Here is a 15,000-nt window from a genome sequence, read left to right as displayed (position 1 = left end):
CCGAGTCAATAACTCCTGAGCTAAACGCTGTTACTACACAAATAACACCTCTTTTCTATCGTAGTAATGTAGAGAGGCAGCTACAACCGCCTTTTGTGTAGTAACAGCGTTTAGCTCAGGAGTTATTGACTCGGGAAACTCCGACCTGTGAATATGTGGCCGACTTTACTTAAGACGCCGAGGCGCTTTTTTCCTTCTCGATAGGTGAGTAACGTTGGTTTTGCTTTGTTACACAGAACTAATATATGCCTTTGTCCTTTACATCATTATGCTTGTGTGGCATTTTTGCTTGTTTGTTTATCTACAATCGTATTGTTCTTCCCTTCAGCTATGATAAAGACACGTTTCTTTCCGTTAGTCGCCTGGGTTACGTATGTATGTGTGGGCGGAGCTAACAATACAGGGGTGGGACCCGTTTGGGTTAGGGGCGTGTTTGTTTTGGTGATTTTATATGTCAACATTGGCTTTCAAACAACGGAGACCTCACCTTTAAATGTATCCTTTATGTTGTTACACCAGAACTCACTGTCTAGTCTCACGGTTTAGTGTTTCTTTCTACACACTTAGACTGACAGAAGAGTGACAGAACTGCTTTCAAACATTAACACTTCACCCTCATGAGCTCCTTGAATACTAAACAATCCGCACACTTCTACATCTACTCCACACGGATTTTGGTGTCACCTGTGAAAGTTGAGAGGCGGGTGTGATGAGGATGGTAACCACGCTGCATAGTTTGGCGAAAAACTTCTGAGCGATCTGAGCTCGTCCTGCTCCTTTAGCCCAGTCTAGGAGCATCCGCAAACATGCCTGTATCTGTAATGCTTGGGAACGCTGGAACCAGCCTCTCACAGGACCTACACACACACCCACACACACACACAGTGGCACATTTCCTCTTTCATTTCCACCTTTAATAAAAAAAAAAGAAATGGTTACACCTGACAATGTGTATTACAGCGACAAAATAAATCCTTATCCTGCTGTGTTATCTGTTTGAACATCTGTGTGTGTGTGTGTTTAAGCAAAGCGTTTAACCGTCCTGTCTGTTATGACACAAAGAGGATTATGGGTGTGTGGAAAAATAAGTGCAGCACCTCACAGCGCCCTCTCGCAGAACAGATGCCACCCAGCTGTCTTTTTTTTATAAAAGGAAATAAGTGATATAATTCCACATGACACACAATGTGGCGCAGGGATTCTTCACACACAGTTAATTCACACACAGTTACACGGGTGTTTATGAACTTCGGGGATAATATCGGCAAGGACGTCTCGGATACACGCCTGCTGGAATCTTCTCTGTCTCCCTCACCATCCGCTTCGCTGTGAAGTATCCGACTGGAAAAATTTGAATATTGATGCTCGAGTTTATTTTATACGATAATATCCGTCCACCCTTCGGAGGGTCCGATGGTTCTGTATTTGACAACAGCTGTAACTGGAAACTACTGAAAGTGCGAGTGAATGTGAATTAGCAATGAAATGCATTGGGTGGAAATGAGGTAGAAATAAACATGCAGTGTTTGAGCTGAGACTCACCAGATACCGGTTTGAATCCCGACCACCAAACGTTTTAGAAACTTAATTAAAACTGACTCATGGGTCAAAATATCATTTTATTACTACTTAGCAAGGGGGGAAATTGTGGCCTAATGGTTATAGAGTTTGACTCCTAACCCTAAGGTTGTGGGTTCGAGTCTCGCACCGGCAATACCACGACTGAGGTGTCTTTGAGCAAGGCACCGGACCCCCCAACTGCTCCCTGGGCACCGCAGCATAAATGGCTGCCCACTGCTCCGGGTGTGTGTTCACAGTGTGTGTGTGTGTGTGTGTGTGTGTGTTCACTCCTGTGTGTGTGCGCACTTTGGATGGGTTAAATGCAGAGAACAAATTCTGAGTGTGGGTCACTGTACTTAGCCGTATGTCACGTCACGTCGCTTGATAAATGCAAGTAAGTCACTATAGAACCAAAAAATCCAGAGTCTGGATAAAGCCTAATTATAGTCCAGGTGTTTAAATCAAATCTTTTCCAGCTCTTCGTACCTGGTTAGAGTCGAGCCAAAAGCGCAGGCGGACGAAGCCCTTTGTGGTGACGTGTGTTTGTTGTTCTGTGCTGTACAGCACCTCGTGCGTTTTGGGTAGAAGTTGGAGTTAGGGGGGCTTTAACCCTTTTGGTTCTGCAGTGAGGACTACATCACAAAGATGTTGTACTTAATCAGCAAGCTACATGTTGTGTTGTACTTAATTAGCAAACAAAAAAAAAATCAAATAAATGCTGATGAATGGAACACAAGAGTTTATGAACATTAGATGTTACCTACAGTGAGCTGGAGATCCCTTGTTTAGATATATAGCCTGCGGTACTTCACTGTTAGTGAACATGTCAGCAAAGTTCTCTTTCTCTCAGTCACTCTGGGGTTCCTCTATTTATTCTTCCACCTGGAACCATCAGTAGGAACATGATTAGCTGTCTGTGGGACTCCGACAATATCACTACCTGAGAACTTGGTCCGATTGCAGATTCTTGTGGCCCTTAACACGGTGCAGAAACAGCAGATGCTCCACTTTGCTAATGGGAGGTCTGGCTGTGATTGCATGCATTATGTTATGACGTTATTGTCTTTCACACTACATCAGCGATAGCCGCTTTAATTTAAGGCTTTCGGCTAGCTGCTATGGAGATTATAGTGTCGTTCTTCCGTCGTGCACGCTCTTCATCCAACCTTCCCAAATTTATGGATCAGGGAAATATCGTGCTGGATATCTGCCAAAGCTTTAACCAGAAGCTCTTTGGATGCACTGCATGCTTCTGGTTTTGTCCACTCCCCTTCCTTCCAGACCAGATTATGTATCTGTACAGTTCTGACCATTCTATGACCGCCATAGACATAGAGTCCAGACATCAGATGACAGGAATGGAACCTGGCCTGGCCTTCTGCTGGTGTAGTCCATTTCCTGCAACATTTGTTCATTCTGAGATGCTTTTCTGCTCAGCACAGTTCTAAAGACCACCTCCTGTCAGTTCCAGTGAGTCTGGCTCTCCTCCTCTGACCTTTCTGGTCTACAAGGTGATTCCGCCTGCAGAGCTGCCACCATTCTGTCTAAACTCCAGAGACTGTTTTGTGTGTGTGAGAAAATCCTAGAAAATCAGCAGTTTTTGATATTGCAAAGCTGCCACATTTATCATGTTTATCAGCTCAGTACGGTATTTGACTCGGTCCAATTAAATTTTTCGCTGAATCCGCATCCGTGCCACAGATCACCGGTTGGCGACCCTTCATCTATGTACAACCTTGAACTAGAGAGTATGAAAGCGATGTCAATCAGAGCGTCATGGCCTATTCGTCTGTTACTTTTGCTGGCTTTATTTCCACAAAATGAGTGTGTGTGTGTGTGTGTGTGTGTGTGTGTGTGTGTGTGTGTGTGTGTGTGTGTGTGTGAAGCAATGAGTTCACTGGCACCTCCACTCTGTTGCAGATCTGTTTAGCATGATGTTTAGCACACGACACTAGAGGTCATGCTAATCCCCCGCTGCAGCTCATCGTTCTCCATTCTCACCGGCATGTCCACTTTCCCGTCCCTTTCACCTTCATGCTACCTGCCCTACTGCTCTCGTTCCCTCTTTTTCTCTATTATTACTGAAGCAGCTGTTGTCTCCCTGCTTAATGAAGACATACGACAGGGTGGATATGGCCTAGCAAGCACATGAGTGTGTGTCTGTGTGTTGCACTTGTGCGACAGCCTGTATATGAGGCTATACTGTACTGTGAGACACACAAAAGAAACAAAATGTGAGAGAAATACATGGAGTGTTTTCTGTAAGGAAACACATACTGTATGTAACATTAACGGAAGGAGTCTCCAGTGATTTTGTCATATTATTGCCTTATAAGACAGACAGACAGACAGACAGACAGACAGACAGTGAGATATCTGGCTAGCTATCATCCCATCTAACCATCCCGCACCTTTATCGATGAGTAGATTGAAGAGAGAGGCATTGGTGAAGAAGAACAGGTAGGCGAACATCTGGCTCTGGATCTCAGCATGGACCTGATATTGCTGCATGAGATCGGCTGTGGTCTGAAAAACACACAGAGCCCGACGAACCGCCTCGGGCATGACACACACATTGCACGTGCACGTCCGCGCACCCGTCGCCCGCCGGCACGCCTCCGACGACGACGATGACTCGCCTCCGAAAGGGCTGCAGTCCAGCAAGGCTGGCAACACCACGTACAATGACTGGAGGAGAATTGTACAAAAACACAACACACATACACTGACTGACAAATCCAAACAGCTCTGAGGACACAATACGCATAGACACAATACATAGACAATGGAGGAGAAGAAATAAAGGATGATGAGAAAAAAGATGAACTTCTATTAGTCATTTTTGCAGTTACCATTTTTAACCACTAGGGGCAACGATAACTTCAGAGGTCATTCTTGTTTATACGAAATTTAAAACGGAGTATGGAATATAGTCATTTCTTAAACAACCCACGATACAATGGGGCAATGTGTTATTCTGTGATAACGCATGGCATTATAGAGTATTATAACCATTTATATCCCATAATGACAGCAGCTACATTGTTCTTTTACCTTTGTAATGTAGTAAACACACTGCTGGAATGTGTACATGATAACTTCCTCCAGAATAGTCATCACCTCTTCGCTGGCTGAGATTGTCGCAGAAAGGAGCGACTCTTTAGATCCAGCTGAAAGGGAGACGGACAATAAATGGACATGCGAGTCGAGGCATGAATATTGAGTCCGAGGAGGGAAAAAAAAAGTCTGAATCTGAGTCTGAATTTTATACAGTGCTTCAAAGTTCATTACAGTCGAGTTTTCGGTAGAAGTCCGGTGACAGAAAAGAGCATCCAATCGGAGAGAGAGAGAGAGAGAGAGAGAGAGAGAGAGAGAGAGAGAGAGAGAGAGAGACAGGAGACAGAGAGAGAGAGAGAGAGAGAGAGAGAGAAAACAGAGAGAGAGAGAGAGAGAGAGAGACAGAGAGAGAAGAGATAGATATCTAAGTCTATATCGATATCTCTATATCTCTCGCGATCCTATTTATCTCTATCTATCTCTATTCTCTCTCTTCTCTCCTTCCACTCTGCGCACTATTCTCTCCCTTCTTCTCTCTCTCTCTCCTTCTTACTTCTCTTCTTCTCTCCTCTCTCTCCTTCTCTCTCTCTCTCTCTTTCTCTCTCAGTCTTTCTCTCTTTCTCCCTCTCTCTACTTTCTCTCTCTCTTTCTTCTTCTCTCTCTCTCCCCCCTCTTTCTCTCTCTCTAGCTACTCATCGCTATTTACACTATTATACTATAAGAGAAACAGACTCAGGTCTGATGGAGTTTGACAGATTTTATTGATTCTCTAATTTGTTAAAAAGCTCCTGAATGACAGATGAAAGTTAACATTGAGGGATTTATATTGATGTGTAACGTAGGTCACTCACAAGCGTGTGTGTGTGTGTGTGTGTGTGTGTGTGTGTGTGTGAGTGTGTGTCTGTGTGAGTGTGTGTGTGTCTGTGTGTGAATGTGCGTGTGTGTGTGAATGTGCGTGTGTGTGTCTGTGTGTGTGTGTGTGTGTCTGTGTGAGTGTGTGTGTGTCTGTGTGTGAATGTGTGAGTGTGTGTGTGTCTGTGTGTGAGTGTGTCTGTGTGAGTGTGTGTCTGTTTGTGTGTCTGTGAGTGTGTCTGTGTGAGTGTGTGTGTGTGAGTGTGTGTGTATTTGTGTGTGTGTGAATGTGCGTGTGTGTGCGCATGTGTGTCTGTGTGAGTGTGTGCGTGACTGTGCGCGTGTGTGTGTGTGTTTGTGTGTGTGCTTGTGTCTGTGCGTTTGTGTGTGTGTCTGTGTGTGCACGTGTGTGTGTGTGTGTGTGTGTGTGTGTGTGACTGTGCTTTGTGTGTGTGTGTGTTTGTGTGCGTGTGTGTGTGTGCGTGTGTGTGTGTGTGTGTGCGTGTGTGTGTGTGTGTTTGTACCTTTGCTGTCCATCATTTCAATATTCTGCATGTACACAGGTGATTTCTGCTGAATGAAGTACAAGATCTCGATAGCGTTCGCCATCCAAAAGAAAATGACCTGAAGATCCGGCACAAGGTCAGAGATGCTAAGCAGTGACAGGGAGGCTGGATCCTGACTGGATCACACACACACACACACACACACACACACACACACACACACACACACACACACACACACACACACACACACACACACACACAAACACACAATTACTGTAAACATAATTACTGCACAGAGGAAAAAATAGCAAATAATACAATTAAGCTGTGGTTGAATGGAAGTTTAAACAGAAATACAACACCATGAAAAGACACATGAACACACACACACACACACACACACACACACACACACACACACACACACACACACACACACACACACACACACAGTTACAAGGTGGAATATGACACCCACTGCTGAGCTTGCTTCTGTGCCAATTCCTTTGTCTTCTCCTGTAACACACACACACACACACACACACACACACACACACACACACACACACACACACACACACACAACAATTAGCATCATTAAAATTTGAATAGCTCTGAATAGCTTAATGAGGGAGGAATAATACCTCAGCCTCAGCACAATCTCTCTCTCTTTCCCTCTGTGTTATTTGCACATCTCTTTCTTTAATATTCCGCCTGATCTAAACTGACCTTCTGTAATTGGATTTTAATAATTAATCAGTTAAGGGAGTGGGCCTTGAGCGGTCATTAAATGCTTTGGCATGCTTTCACAGGCGTTTGTTCGATTCCCCAAATTACGTGACACCCTTCCTCCTGCGCTCTTCGTGCTGACGGCGGTAAAGGTAAATGTTAAGCCGGCGGGGAACGGAGACGAGGCGCCACACAAAGCACCTTTCTGACCTTCACAGAGGAGAATCGATCCCCTCAGAACAACTGCACATTTTACTTTTTGTCTAAGAATTAATTTATTTAAATAGTGTGGTGCAAAATGTCAGGTCGTATAGATGAAAAAAAAAATTGATTTGGGTCAAAAATGGCGGAAACTATAAAAGTGTTTTTTTTTATATATATTTTTGAATGCTTGATGTTGGTCGAAAGGTTTGTGAGTGTTTCATAAAACAGTAGGATTAAAATTTTTGTGAAAATTCTTCATGTGAGGTCCCAAAATTACATTTACATTAAAAAATAAGTCAGGTCAAAATGTACAACAGATTTTAAAAGCACCTTGTGTTTATAGTTTGGTCAATAATGTTCAATTCAGGGCAAAATTGTGGATTTTAAACTACCGCTGGATTGAATTTGTGTCATCAGTATTTATTTAAGAGATTGTATATTTGTAAAAATGCTTGATTTGTTCAAAATGCCATATTTTAAACTATAATATAGTTAAATTTGTCCAAATCAGAAATTTGTGTAGTTAAATTATGAAAATATAAAAGATTTGGGGCAAAACGGACCAAAGTTACCAACCATGGCACAATATAGTTTCATATGTTTGAATCGCTAACATTATTTTCCAGCATTAAATATAGAATGTTCTGTACATTTCTATATTGTTTGTAAGTTGAGACATAATTTATGATCAAATCAATAAGTAGGTCTCAAACCAGTGGAACGTTATTGAGAAACTGTCAGCTTTGGCCACATAAAGATGAAGGACCGACCCGTGCGAAGCTCTGGATCTTCTTAGCAATTTTGAGGAGCAGTTTCCCAAAACTACCGGGTGGAAATGAAAGAGCTGAGTGTTGGATGCACAGGCAGAGCAGATATGCGGGAGTGAGCTTGTGATCGTCGCCGCTCGGCTCGATCAGCGTGAGCACCCGGTTCACCAGTGCATCCTCTTGGGCTCGCTTAAACTCCAGCACCAACTTCCTCTTCTTTGACCCCTTTGCATTCTTTGAGCTTTGGTGAAATCCCACCTGCTCCCGCGGAGCAGCACCGCATGTCGGACACGCATCCCCGTTTATGGACCCGAGGGTGCGGAGGCGGTTTAGGGTGTGGCCTGGTAGTGGCTTGGCGCTCAGTGGGTCTCTATACAGAAAGATGTAATGGGCTCCAAATGACAGCAGGTCGCCATGACGGAGCGGAGTAGGACGCTCGATATGTGTGAAGTTGACCAGCACAGTTCCGTGGCCGACCGGTTCCAGTAAGAGCCGATGGTCTGAGAACGAGGAGGAAGAAGAAGAGGACGAAGAAGATGAGGAAGATGAGCGTCTGCGGCGTATGCGGCAGTGGAGTGGGAGGATGTCTGGAGATGACAAACAGATGTTTGGCCGCGTGCTCGCCGTCTCCTGACCCACCGTGTGCTGCTCCTTGTTCAACAGGTAAACCAGGCAGTCCTGTTAGCGCAATAAAGAAATATACAGATCGATGAATAATAAAGTGTAAGATAGACAAATGGTTCATTGATAAAATAATATCTGAGTAGATATTCTGTTTAATAGAATTAGTTGAGAGGTTCTCGCTCACTTGTCGGTTATATCCTTGAAGCAGAAGCAAATGCGGTGACTGGTAGAGGGAATGCTTGACTCCGCCCCCTTCTTTGCATCCGTCTGAGCGCGCGCGGCCTGACCCGGGCAGCGTAGAGTAGCGCTTCTGTTCGTCCCCCGTCACACCCACCATGTTGAGACTGGTCTCGCTGAGACTGCGGTACAGGGACGAGCCGTGCTGTAGGGTCATCGTTCCTTTAGCACGGTGCCGCTGAAGTTTGCGTGCCTGTGCATTTATATCTGACAGAGAAAATCAGTTATGAAATGAACGTCTTCCTTCATTACTAACAACCAGTCATATGGAAAGTGCAATGAGGGTTATCAGATAGCCAAGTGATTAACATAACTCTGGTACGAGGCTGTGGTTAGCAGATGATGACAATATAACAAAAAAGGAAACTCAAACAAAAAGTGCCATGAGCCGAAAAACGACCTGAAAGTCGCGTGAAAAACAAAACACTACTAAAAAAAAGTTCTACCTCTTTTCCTTCATCTCCTTCATTCCCTATGTTCCAAATGCTGAACGCAGGAAAACCTTCTGGCATGCGAAGACACGCACTAGCGTACTCTGCCGAGTGTGTAGCTTGACACTTTATGGTTATGGCTTCATGAAATATTAATAAAGAAAAAGGTGTTAGATAAATATTTACACCTTTAGATATCAGCTTGTCTTTGAGAAACTGATTACGACCCTACTGTAAGAGTCGCGAAGAGTACGACGTTTACCGAACACGAGAAACATGCAGAGGAGATCTACAACAAAACAAAAATACTGAGCTATTATAATAAAATGTAGAGTGAAAGCAATCAAATATAAAAAAATGAGCCGTGTAAAAGCTAAAGTGACGTACGATATGTTGTAGCGTGTGTTACGGCATGACTTACAAATGATATGGGAATTAAAGTATCGCGGCATTATTATACTTGGGAACAATTCGTTTAAAAAAGTAAATCTTTCAGCACAGACTCGGTGGCGGTTCGGTGATGTATGAAGCGTTTAGTGATATAAATTAACTACTGAAGGTGATGGAGCTACTGTGTATCAGCTTTTGCGGGTGAAGAAGTAGTCTCTTGTTGAAGGACACTTGGACAGCCAAGTCATTATTATTCTCAGACATTATTTACCTTTCGGGTTTTGGGTAAAGGGGGTGTGTGAGTACGCTGGGGTTATTTATTTATTATCACAGTATTTAGATATTTATTTCTCTACTGATATATACAGGGATACAGTGTGCTTATGACAACATGTGTAAATAAAACACCTTGCACAAGTATTCACCCCAGTTGAACTTTTCCCACACAACTGTATTATTAGATCCTGGAACTAAATGGACTTAAGTTTTGAGTTTTGGTGTTGGTTGCATAAGTATTCACATCCTTGGTCAAGACTATACTTGACTGATCCACCTTTATATCCAAACCTTTACAGACAGGTTTCTAATATTTTGTCCTGGTTTCAGTCTCTGGATTTGTCCATGAGCATTAAATTGCACAATTCATTCATTCATTCATTCATTTTCTACCGTTTTATCCGAACTTCTCGGGTCACGGGGAGCCTGTGCCTATCTCAGGCGTCACCGGGCATCGAGGCAGGATACACCCTGAACGGAGTGCCAACCCATCACAGGGCACACACACACTCTCATTCACTCACACACTACGGACAATTTTCCAGAGATGCCAATCTCTGGAGGCGGGAATCGAACCCCCAACCCTGGAGGTGTGAGGCGAACATGATAATCACTAAGCCACCGTGCCCCCCATTAATTATGGTAATTCTGAATTATGTTAATTTTAACATAAGCAGTCACGAGTCTTAGCAATGGGGGTTCCTTTAATGATCGTAACCCTTATGATGTCATTCACATATAATTGTAAAAGGTAAGTTGATTCGTGATATACAGTACAGTATAATCCCAAATAGTGCATTATTTTTCAGAGAAGAAACCAGGATGCCACCACCACCATGCTTCACTCTCATTTAAGTCCACGTCAGTTCCACTAAAACGTGCTGAATACTGATATAAGGCACACGGTCTCGCGGTAATGTGTTATTTACATTACCGCGAGACCGTGTGCCTTATATCATAATAGTTAGACAAATAAAGGTTTATTGGGCATTTATATTAGTGTTTAGGTTCAGGTGGGTATGCAGCATGTTATAGCTGTACTAATATAGCCATATTCATCATTAATTCAGCTGTGATCTATAGAATTAATCTCATAGTTGGACAGAAAAAACAAATCCTCCACAGGCCTGAATTGGAGCTGTTTAGCCAAGACATGGTCGGTGTTTAGCGCTTAATACACAAGCATCATCAAGTCAATAAATAACTACTTTACAGAAATCTCCTGTGTGCAATGATTATTTTTTTATTTTTATTTTTTTAATGGAATGCACGATGTCACGATGACTTAACTGCTATCAGTATCTGTTTATGGTCTTGGTGGAATGTGAAGGTGGAATATGCGGTGGAGAATCAGGCAGGACTCGGTGGGGCAGGTGGTTGACGCTGTACCTGAGCACATTCCCCACCTTTATGATTTGGAGTGTTGGGCAGTACCATACGCCAGCCCCGGGGGGAACTCCTCTGGCATTTACCATGCGCCCCCCTACTCAGGGTGGATGTTAACACGGGGGAGTGTGTGTGAGGCCCTGGGGGCAGGTGCACAACACAGCAGAGTAGAATACATCAATAAAACAGTACAGAAAAACACAATCACACACTCATGCACTTAGAATGGTTAACTGTTGATATGTGTAATGTTATAACCCATGTGTGTGTGTGTGTGTGTGTGTGTGTGTGTGTGTGTGTGTGTACAGTATATTATCTATTTTTAAATGTGTAGTCACAATTATGAGGCCAAAACTCAAAGCAGGTCCATACCAAGCAGGTCTACCATAGAATATATACAGATTTATGTATCCTATTTTTGTCCTGTGCAGATTTGGCCATCTCCATGAGCACCCATGACACAACAACTACAGAAACAAGACTTCTGGTATAAATGGTACCAGTGGTTAGAAACATGTTGCATTAACACCACAAAACTCACCTTTCATTTGGAAAACCTCCAAAAGTAACGTTCAGTTCTACCTTATTTACTCTCCCTAGTTCCTCGTTCTCATCATTTCGTATGTCCATTTCCTGTTTATAGACGTTCCTTCTGTGTAATTGGCTGCCTTTGTTTTGTAAGTAATAGATAATAATTACTGGATTGCCCTAGAAAAAAAAATTATGAAATGCCTGCGTCCTGCCTCTAAATGTGACACGAAGTGTCTCCTGGCATGAGAAACAAGGTCCCCGATTTGACCCAACGTCCTCTGGCAGTCCATCATGGGCAGGAATTCAAGTGTCATTGCTTGTGTGTCATTGTTTTGTTAAATACCTCAGCACTGTGCCTCCCTGCCACCTGGCTTATGTCACGCAATGTGTGTTTGGTGTGTGTGTGTATGTGTGTGTGCATGTCAGTGTGTATGTGAGGATTAGCAACAGTGAGTGCAATCTGCCCACATCTCCATCTTCACTCATCCATAACACTTTCCAAATCCATGGTAAAGTCTGTAAAGTTCCAGTTGCGAAAATGAACGTCCGTTCTTTGTATCGTCCAGCTTGTGCCAATGGATAAGTTTCCTGTTTTTAACATAGTTACACAACACTGGAGAGTTCCTTCAACACAATTCTAGTTTATCGGTACGGGCCGCAGGCGTCGGCATAAACATGCGAGCACAAACACACAGACAGGCTTTGTGAAGCTACGAGGAAAAGCCGAGGATAAATTATCCTGAGCAACATTGCGGATATTGATTTTGACCTCCACTTTGTGTTATGGCTCAATGGCCACCTTGTTAAATTCCTAATTTAACACTATAGCAAACAAAGGATGAGGAGATGCAGTGAGAAAGACAGAGGCAAGCTACTAATCTCGTGGTGAATGACCACAGAACAAAACACTGTGCATTTTTATTTCTGTATGAAAATAAGGAAGTATTCATTAGGGCTAGGGTTAGACCGCGGCTATGAATTAGACCGCGGCGATGAATTAGACCGCGGCTATGAATTAGACCGCGGCGATGAATTAGACCGCGGCTATGAATTAGACCGCGGCTATGAATTAGACCACGGCTATGAATTAAACCGCGGCTATGAATTAGACCACGCAGATCTCAGTATTCAAATTCTTCACAGAGGAAAAATATTGCATTACAATGCATTCTAAAGATAACCCTGTATTTGTGTTATTATAACCAGGAAGATGGAAGCATTAATAATCTGGGTATCGGGGGGTCTGAATGGTGCAAACAGTGGCAGGAGTGGTGAGAAATGAAGACCGAGGGCTGCACTGCTTCTTTGCTCCCTGCCCCAGCGCAAACAAGTCTCTGGAGATTCACAGTGTCTTTAGTGAATGCTGAGGCAGACAATACGGCCGAGCAGAGAGAGGGGGAGAGAGAGAGAGAGAGAGAGAGAGAGAGAGAGAGAGAGAGAGAGAGAGAGAGAGAGAGAGAGAGAGAGACAGAGAGGGGGGGGAGAGGGGGAGACAGAGGGAGAGACAGAGAGAGAGGGGAAGAGAGATAAAGAGAGAGAGACAGAGAGAGACAGAGAGAGACAGACACAGATAGAGGGGGAGAGAGATAGAGACAGAGAGAGATAGAGAGAGAGAGAAAGAGAGAGAGAGAGAGACAGTGACAGACAGAGAGAGAGAGACAAGCAGAGAGAGACAGAGAAAGAGAGACAAACAGAGAGAGAGAGACAGTGAGAGAGAGACAGAGAGAGACAGATAGAGAGAGAGAGAGACAGAGACAGACAGACAGAGAAAGCGAGAGATAGAGACAGATAGAGAGAGAGAGAGACAGACAGACAGACAGAGAAAGTGTGTGAGAGAGAGAGAGAGAGAGAGAGAGAGAGAGAGAGAGAGAGAGAGAGAGAGAGAGAGAGAGATAAATGAATAGAGGGCAGAGCAAAAATAAGATAGATATCTCTCCAGAATTTGGAAGATCCATCAGATGTGACACCTTGACCAAAGGCAAAGCAGAACCTTTTATAAAAGTAATAAATCGTATTAATACATTATAATAAAATCCTACAGACGTCACCACCAAAGGTTTTGTAGTTAGTGGCGACATGTACAGTAAAATGTTCTGATGTTCTGTAACATCATATACAAAGAGCTACAAGTTCTGTGACGTTTACATTTTGTTATTTTACCTGATCTGTGTCTTTGTAGCTGCTCCTTAATTCACCATCGGAATAATAACGACTTATCACTAATACTGTATGACTTATCACTAATACTGTATGTCCTATCACTAATACTGTATGTCTTATCACTAATACTGTATGTCCTATCAGTAATACTGTATGACTTATCACTAATACTGTATGACTTATCACTAATACTGTATGTCCTATCACTAATACTGTATGTCCTATCACTAATACTGTATGTCTTATCACTAATACTGTATGACTTATCACTAATACTGTATGACTTATCACTAATACCGTATGTCCTATCACTAATACTGTATGTCCTATCACTAATACTGTATGTCTTATCACTAATACTGTATGACTTATCACTAATACTGTATGACTTATCACTAATACTGTATGTCCTATCACTAATACTGTATGTCCTATCACTAATACTGTATGTCTTATCACTAATACTGTATGACTTATCACTAATACTGTATGACTTATCACTAATACTGTATGACTTATCACTAATACCGTATGACTAATCACTCAAAAATAATCCACATAAGCAGATTTGCACCAAGCAACAATAAGAAATCTGCACAGAAAGAGTTAAGTGTGATTGCTGTTAAGTGCCCCGCCCACTTGTTTTTCGTAACAACACCTGGATAAAGAAGCTCCCAGAAGCAGATTGGCCTTTTCACATTCTGCACCCTTTACCCCTTCAGTGAATAAGCTTTTCTTCTGAATTTGATTAGGATTGTGTTGTACTGTGTGACGTGAAAATAAAAAGGTGCTGAAGTCATGAAGTTTAGGGAAACTGTGAAGCTTTCTTGTTATTTCAAAATGATCTAAAGATGCTAATACTTCTAGTTGCCTTCGTATCGGTTACCTGCAGTTACCGTGTCTTTCTCTTTAGCTGCCAGCTCCTCCACTTCGGCCCTCCGTCTGAGCTCGAAGCGCCTTGCGAATCCTTCCTTTGGTTTCCACAGCTCCTGCAGAAGAAGGGGCTTCTCGTTGCTGCCCAGTGCCCGCAAGCACTCTGTCCTCCACCGTCGCTCAGCACCCTCGAACCGCCCAATGACATCACACAGAACATAGCTACTGGCTGACCCTTTGTTCAGTGAGTAGCGATCCAGTGCCTCCTTAATGAGCTCCTGTGCGCTGGAACGTGGAGTAGCCAAAACGCTCTTGTAGTTAGCCCCGGCGCTGATTTCATCACCAAAGATCTTGAGCACACCTGGAGCCGAGGTCTGTGTGGATAGCTCGGCTGGATCGTCCCGCACTTGCTCG

General features: G+C 43.3%; 1 protein-coding gene across 8 annotated transcripts in view; it reads right to left on the bottom strand.

Moving 5' to 3' along the window:
* radil (Ras association and DIL domains) overlaps positions 1 to 15,000 on the bottom strand; it is a 30,040-nt gene that overhangs the window by 4,343 nt on the left and 10,697 nt on the right. For 5 of the 8 annotated variants that reach the window (XM_047803367.1, XM_047803365.1, XM_047803370.1 and 2 more), the window contains exons 2-10: positions 14,600 to 15,000; positions 11,043 to 11,162; positions 8,487 to 8,746; positions 7,682 to 8,356; positions 6,457 to 6,494; positions 5,994 to 6,151; positions 4,615 to 4,730; positions 3,972 to 4,308; positions 685 to 857 (exon numbers count right to left, since the gene is read on the bottom strand). The exon at positions 14,600 to 15,000 is cut by the window's right edge and continues 167 nt beyond it. In XM_047803367.1, the coding sequence (XP_047659323.1) occupies positions 685 to 857; positions 3,972 to 4,308; positions 4,615 to 4,730; positions 5,994 to 6,151; positions 6,457 to 6,494; positions 7,682 to 8,356; positions 8,487 to 8,746; positions 11,043 to 11,162; positions 14,600 to 15,000 (2,278 nt within the window). The remainder of the gene's footprint in view (positions 1 to 684; positions 858 to 3,971; positions 4,309 to 4,614; positions 4,731 to 5,993; positions 6,152 to 6,456; positions 6,495 to 7,681; positions 8,357 to 8,486; positions 8,747 to 11,042; positions 11,163 to 14,599) is intronic. The other 3 variants (XM_027176412.2, XM_047803371.1, XM_047803372.1) reach the window with 3 other exon arrangements.

This window comes from Tachysurus fulvidraco, chromosome 18 (genome assembly GCF_022655615.1).
Source record: "Tachysurus fulvidraco isolate hzauxx_2018 chromosome 18, HZAU_PFXX_2.0, whole genome shotgun sequence".
In the NCBI taxonomy this organism is placed as follows: Eukaryota; Metazoa; Chordata; class Actinopteri; order Siluriformes; family Bagridae; genus Tachysurus; species Tachysurus fulvidraco.
The sequence above is the reverse complement of the archived record's forward strand: the minus strand, read 5'-3'. Positions and strand labels throughout refer to the sequence as shown.